Raw genomic sequence first — 5,997 nt, 5'->3', positions numbered from 1 at the left:
AAAACCATGTACCATATGTCCCAGTACCAAGTGAGCACTCATGGGTTTCAGCTATGTTGTGCAACTTTCAGGAGGTATTCGGTTCCACCCCATTTGCAGCAACCAGTCTCCCCGGACATGTAAAACACACGTAACATGGGCACATGTACTCAAGCCACTGTAGTCTGATTATATTCAGATACTCTTGGTGAACTAAAGTGTAGTCTACAGTGTAAATTAGCAAAATTGCTTCCTAATAGGAGGCAATTATTCAGTACAATTTGATTAATGATAGACTCACATTAACAGTTGAAGCCTTGTTTCCTTAATAAGTTCAGTAACATCATCCGATATTGTGTTTTTTTGGGGGTAAAGTGGCCAGCATTACAAAAAGGTCAAAGATGTGTGCTCTCATTTATTAATCTTCCTGAAGGAAGCTTGTCTTAAATGCCCTATTTCAAGACTGTTAAATAAGTGTCATATTCTTGAAAAATAGGACACAATAAAGCAGATCATTCTTCAACTGTTAAGTTATGAAGTTATATTTTATTCAAGAAGAATCTTGAAACAAGATAAACGATCTCACCTCACAGCCAGATTTATTTTCCTCTTCTTTTTCCCCTCCTTTTTAAATAAAAATAAAACGAATATTTATGTGACATTTTTGTAGTTGTGGGAGTTAAAGAACGCTGGCTTTAGCCAAAAAAAAAAAATTTAAAAAAAATCCCCACAACAATATAGAGGCACCGGAATCTCTGGAGGTCAGTCAGCTGATTTGGACAAACTCTGCGTTCTGGCAGTGGATAAATTCAGCTCCATAATATGAGCCACCTGTACGCCGCTCTGTGTAGGGAAAACATGACATGACATGACAGATGAAGGAGCGGACCGCGGGCAAAACGCGTGGAGAAGCCGCCCGCTGGAGGTATCCGCAGAAACCGGAGAGCTCCTCGGTTGGTTTGAGCCTCCTTCCTGTCTGACTTCCACGCTATAGGAACTGTGAGGACGCGCAGACTTGATTCGATTAAGGATCAAGCGGGTAGGTTTTCCTCCAGCCCGACGACTCTGCGCGCAAATCGCTCTCCCCGGAGTACGCACTCTACGCTGCAGTGAAAACATAGTATTTACCGCACACGGATGGTTTGCCTGGATATTAAAGGCCTTGGAGAGAGTGAGCGGACCATGGCACGCAGCCCTGAACGCTCCAGGACCAAATGGGTTTCATACAGCAGTTAACTCGCTAGTTTTATTGAGCCGCAAGGCTCAGACTGATGTTTTGACTTTAACTCGGAGCCCGCAGCCCTCTGAAAGGTTTCTGCAACGAGACTGTGTGGATCGGGGTTGTTAAAAGTGTGTAATCATGAGTTCAAGTTTTAAACGACATATTAAGATGAATTACCAATAATTATTAAAAAAATAAACACGAGCACTCTAATCAATGTTTGACAAAAGACACATGAGGCCCGTTTCACAATGATCCAATTCATAGCTAATCATCTGATGAATTCTGATTCAGTGAAGTCTCTCAGTAAAAAGAAACAAATATTGGAAACTGTAATCTCCTCTCATAGGAAGAAAGGGTCTGTTGGATGGGACGAAATTTGCACCAAAGGAAAAAGCCAACAAAAGAGCAATTTTCCGTCGCCCCCGACTGTAAATAAGAGCCTCGCTTCAGTCATAACCCAGACACATGAAACCATGACTGGTCCCTCCTGCGTATTAACGGACCAAGACTCACACTAGCTCCCCCTCCGCCCTCCGAAAACCCCTCCCCTTCCACCCTCAAAACTATTTAGCATCTGAAACGGGGATAAAGTTTCCAAAAAAATTTAAGGAAAAAACTTCCTGCGAGAGGCGAAGCGTGCCAACCTCCAGCAAGAAGCGCAGAGTGAGACCTCTTCAAATTATTCCCCTCCTCTTGACGGATATCTATACATTGTTTTGTAACCACGGCTTCAAAGGTGGACAACGTTTTGTCCTCTCTATCCCTGCATTTCTTCAAGAAAGAAATGGAAGAGGGCTCCAGTTCTCCGGTCTCCCCTGTGGATAGTCTGGTGACCAGCGAGGAGGAGCTGGACAGACAGCAGAAACGCTTCGCGAGGAAGAGGAGACACAGTAAAAAATCCAGCGAGGACAGCAGCGGCGGCAGCAGCCCGGGTCCGGGGAAGCGGGGGAAAAAACCGAGTCCGAGCAGCACCCAGTCTTACGAGGAGCTGCAGAACCAGCGGGTCCTGGCCAACGTCCGGGAGCGCCAACGGACTCAGTCTCTGAACGAGGCCTTTGCGTCTTTGCGCAAGATTATCCCCACGCTTCCCTCGGACAAACTGAGCAAGATACAGACGCTGAAGCTCGCGTCCAGGTACATTGATTTCCTCTGTCAGGTGCTGCAGAGCGACGAGATGGACAGCAAGATGTCCAGCTGCAGCTACGTTGCGCACGAAAGACTCAGTTACGCCTTCTCCGTGTGGAGGATGGAGGGCGCTTGGTCTATGTCAGCGTCCCACTAGCAGCCAGAGACCTTCACCTACTATGCCAAAGCGGTGGGTACCACACGACGGAGGCAGGGGAAAGCGAAAACGATTAGCGTTCGTAGCACCGGTGGTAGAGGGGAAATTGGGTAGTGAATGAATGATAGCTCCGCGAGAAAATGTACAGACTAAACAGATAAACAAAAGATCCCCCGCGAGCGAACAGTGTGATGCTGTGGGCAGACTGACAGGTCACGAGCTAAGTTCTGACTCGCGAGTTCGTGCGCTCTTCTGCTCGGGCTGTCTGCTAAAGGTGAGTGGTCGTGCGGCGGTGATCTGGCCACGTGTCTTGGATTTGGAGGGTGTCGTCGAAAAGCCCACTCTGGCCCGGTCCGATGCGGATAAGACATATTCCGGGGGGGCGGGAGGGGGGGGGTCGAGCGACGAGATGCGCATCCCAGTCTAAATGGACGTGCTCGGGCGCATGCCGGAGCCGTGCGCGCTTGTTAGCAGAGTGCCAGATTTCACACTCGGGCTTCGGCATCTCGTCGACGTCCGGCAGCCCCGTCTGCATCTGGACGCTGCCGTGCGCGGGCTCTTGGCGACCACTTGTTGATACACTCCAAGATCCCAGAAGGATCCAGTGGAACCCGAACGCCTTAGTCCAGTTCAGGATGTGGGAAAAAAAGGGACGTTGTATTTCTTTGGAGAAGGGGATTAGGCGGAGGGAAGTAGGTGAATTAATACAAATAATGGTTTTGGACCATTTTCACATGCGAGGCCAGATGAAGAATATGCCTCGTCTGTTTCTGTCTGTTCTATTTTTGACCAGTCAGGCATGAAATCAGCCACTTGTGAGTTGAATTTGCAGTTAATCCTTATTCCGTCGTTTTTAAACGGCGTTTTATAACGAGGAGGGGGTGAAAGAGGGGTGCCGGGCCGAGCCAAAACGCAGCTGTAGTGCCACCACGGGCAATTTATATCCACAATAGAGCGCCTTCCTGCGTGGAGACCGCAGGAATGGGCAGCTCGGCCGGACCTGAAAGTTCAAGCCAGTGCGAGACAACAAAAACAGAGGCCCGTATTAACAGGCGGGTCGATGCTGCTGCTCACGCCGCGGTGCAGATCCGTCTGATACAGTACAACCCCAAAAAGACCCTGACGGCTGGGAGCAAACTTTTGCTCTCGAGTTTTAGCTTTTTCACGGGCAGGATTTGGGGGAAACCAAAACTCGGCTTTGCAATTTAGCAACAGAAAGAGGGGGGGGGGTGAAAGAAGGGTCAGGCAACGCTTTTCACAGTCTTCTAAATCATTCTCACATCAGGAAAAACCCCAGGAAATACTTGGCCTCATACAGGCTGAGCTTCTCTGGGAGATCTGACGGATGCAAAATCTGAAAGAATTCAGCCGAGGGCCCCCGGACGAGACCGTCGCACAGCAGCTGTATAATAGGAGCTGTTTCTTCGGGGCTCTGCGCGTTCGAGGGTCTGACTGAGGTGACGCGAAGTGACCCAGAAGCGGGGCTTGTTCACGTCTCAGGGGCCTGGCGTGTAGTTTGCAGACCGCTCGTCAGCGAGGCTTTGCTGCCTGCTGCTGCAACGGGACAGGAACAAGCCTCATTATTAGTTATTTGCGTAAACGCAGTAAATTTGATTTTTTTTTTTCTCCCTGAGTCATCCTGAGTCTAATTGACCTCCGGGGAACAGCAAAGCAGGGAACAGCGTCGTTTCCTCGGACATCAGGGCTCCGAGAATGTTCGTGGCCTTCAACTGTCTCGCCCCCCCCCCCAAAAAAAAACAAAACAAAAACGTGCGACGCAAGCAGAAGCGGAGCGGGGTCGATCCCTGCTGCACGGACACACACCGGCCAAATGAGAAGGCGAGTTCACGCGGCGATTATTAATCAGAAATGCGTCGAGAGCAAAAGCCTCTCACAAATGCAGCCTACAAACCGCGAGCTCAGTGGACGTCGTAAAAGGTTTCAATAAAAACTTCTGGTTTAGCGTCGCTCTGAGGGGATGGATTTTATTGTTTTAGGACTCTCCGCTTTTCTGCAGCCAAATGAAAAGCGTGAATTTACTCAGGTGCTTCAAACTAAAGGCCAGAAAAACGGTGTTTTTTTATGTGTGTGTGTGTGTGTTTCCCTGCAGCTGTAGAATTACACTCAGATACAAAACTTTACTGCCTTTCTGTTGCCATATGGTTTTACTCAGCTCAGTGGCTAATAATTGATCATTAATGACTTCCCACATGCCAAGCGAGCCAGTGAATGTTTAAAAAAAAAAAAAAACACACACACACACAAACAAAAAAACAAAAGTAAAAAAAAAACCAAAAAAAAAACCCATCACACGTTCCTTTATAAACAAGCCCAAGTAAAAGCCTGCGCATGTGTGTGCATGTTGCCCGTGCCGCCAGTAATGTTTTCTGTATGTTTGGCCTTCTCTCCACCACAGACTGTTTACTTCTACAAAGTATGAAGACCAAAGGTATTATTGAAGAACCCATCGACCTCAAAGGCGTGGCGGAGGGGGCGTCCTGGGGAGCGTGCGTGTGTGTGTGTGTGTGCGTGAGTGTGTGTGTGTATCACACGGTCTCTGACTGTCTCCGGAGCCGGTGGTGGCAGAGCCCGGGGGGGGGGGGGACCGGAGAGTCCTGCGACGCGTTACAGGCCGGAGGTGTTGTAGCTCGTGTTTACGGCCTGTATTTCAGCAAAGCCCTCCCCCCCCTTTCATCCCTTTCAGGAGGAGATCGATTTGGTTTTTCAAAGACTTTTAAACCAAAGTATAAATATATAGAAATGAATGCATATTGTACATACCCGTGTAAGAACGCCTATAGCTTGTAAAGGGACCTATGCAATTTACAGTCATTCCTGCATGGATTTATTTCACCGACTTTCTTTAGCAAGTCTCCAAAACTCCGTCCAATGTACATTTGTTTTTTTGTTTTTGCTTATTTATTAAAACACATATTTTTGAACAAAAGATGGTCGGCGTGTTATTTCAGTTGCAGGGTGCAAGCCGCGAGGCAGTATCGTGCAAGTCCAGCTCGGAATCGATTCCTCCGCAAGGCGGCCTCTGCTCGAACGTCCGCACGCCAGGAGGAGCGCGAGCAGCCGGCGGCTCGGGCCGACCTGAAACAATGCGCCGGCTGATTCGGCTTCTCGTGGCGGCCGCTCCATTGGGAGGGGAAGGAGAAAAGAAAAAGAAAAAAAAGAGCGCCAGCACATTTACCTCACTGCTGGGTGTGAGAAGTTGCCCCCCCCCCCCATCCGCTTGTTATGGAAAGAAAACGCCGACTTACCAAAAAAAAAAAAAAAACCCGACCATAAAAATACAGCTTCATTAACAGTGCAGGAAATTCGAGCCAGTTTCAAACTCAGGCTTATAAAATGCTTGTCCGCTTAAATAAGGAGTAATCATTTCAAATGGCGATGCCTTGGGGCTCTTTAACGAGCAGGGAGCCCCAACAACCGCAGATAAGGACAATAACTCTCAGCCTGCCGCTGAAACACACACACACACACACACACACACCAAAACGGACCC

General features: G+C 48.6%; 1 protein-coding gene across 1 annotated transcript; it reads left to right on the top strand.

Annotated features, from left to right (window-relative positions):
* The first annotated feature begins 1,834 nt into the window (after nt 1-1,834).
* twist2 (twist-related protein 2) lies at nt 1,835-4,976 on the top strand. Its single transcript, XM_040148966.1, has 2 exons — nt 1,835-2,519; nt 4,903-4,976. The coding sequence occupies exon 1, from the start codon at nt 1,989-1,991 to the stop codon at nt 2,484-2,486; it is 498 nt and encodes a 165-aa protein (XP_040004900.1). The 5' UTR covers nt 1,835-1,988; the 3' UTR covers nt 2,487-2,519; nt 4,903-4,976.
* The last annotated feature ends 1,021 nt before the right edge of the window (nt 4,977-5,997 follow it).

The sequence above is a fragment of the Xiphias gladius genome, chromosome 16, assembly GCF_016859285.1.
Source record: "Xiphias gladius isolate SHS-SW01 ecotype Sanya breed wild chromosome 16, ASM1685928v1, whole genome shotgun sequence".
Taxonomy (NCBI): domain Eukaryota; kingdom Metazoa; phylum Chordata; class Actinopteri; order Istiophoriformes; family Xiphiidae; genus Xiphias; species Xiphias gladius.
Note: the sequence above shows the minus strand (reverse complement) of the source record. Positions and strands in the feature narration are given on the sequence as shown.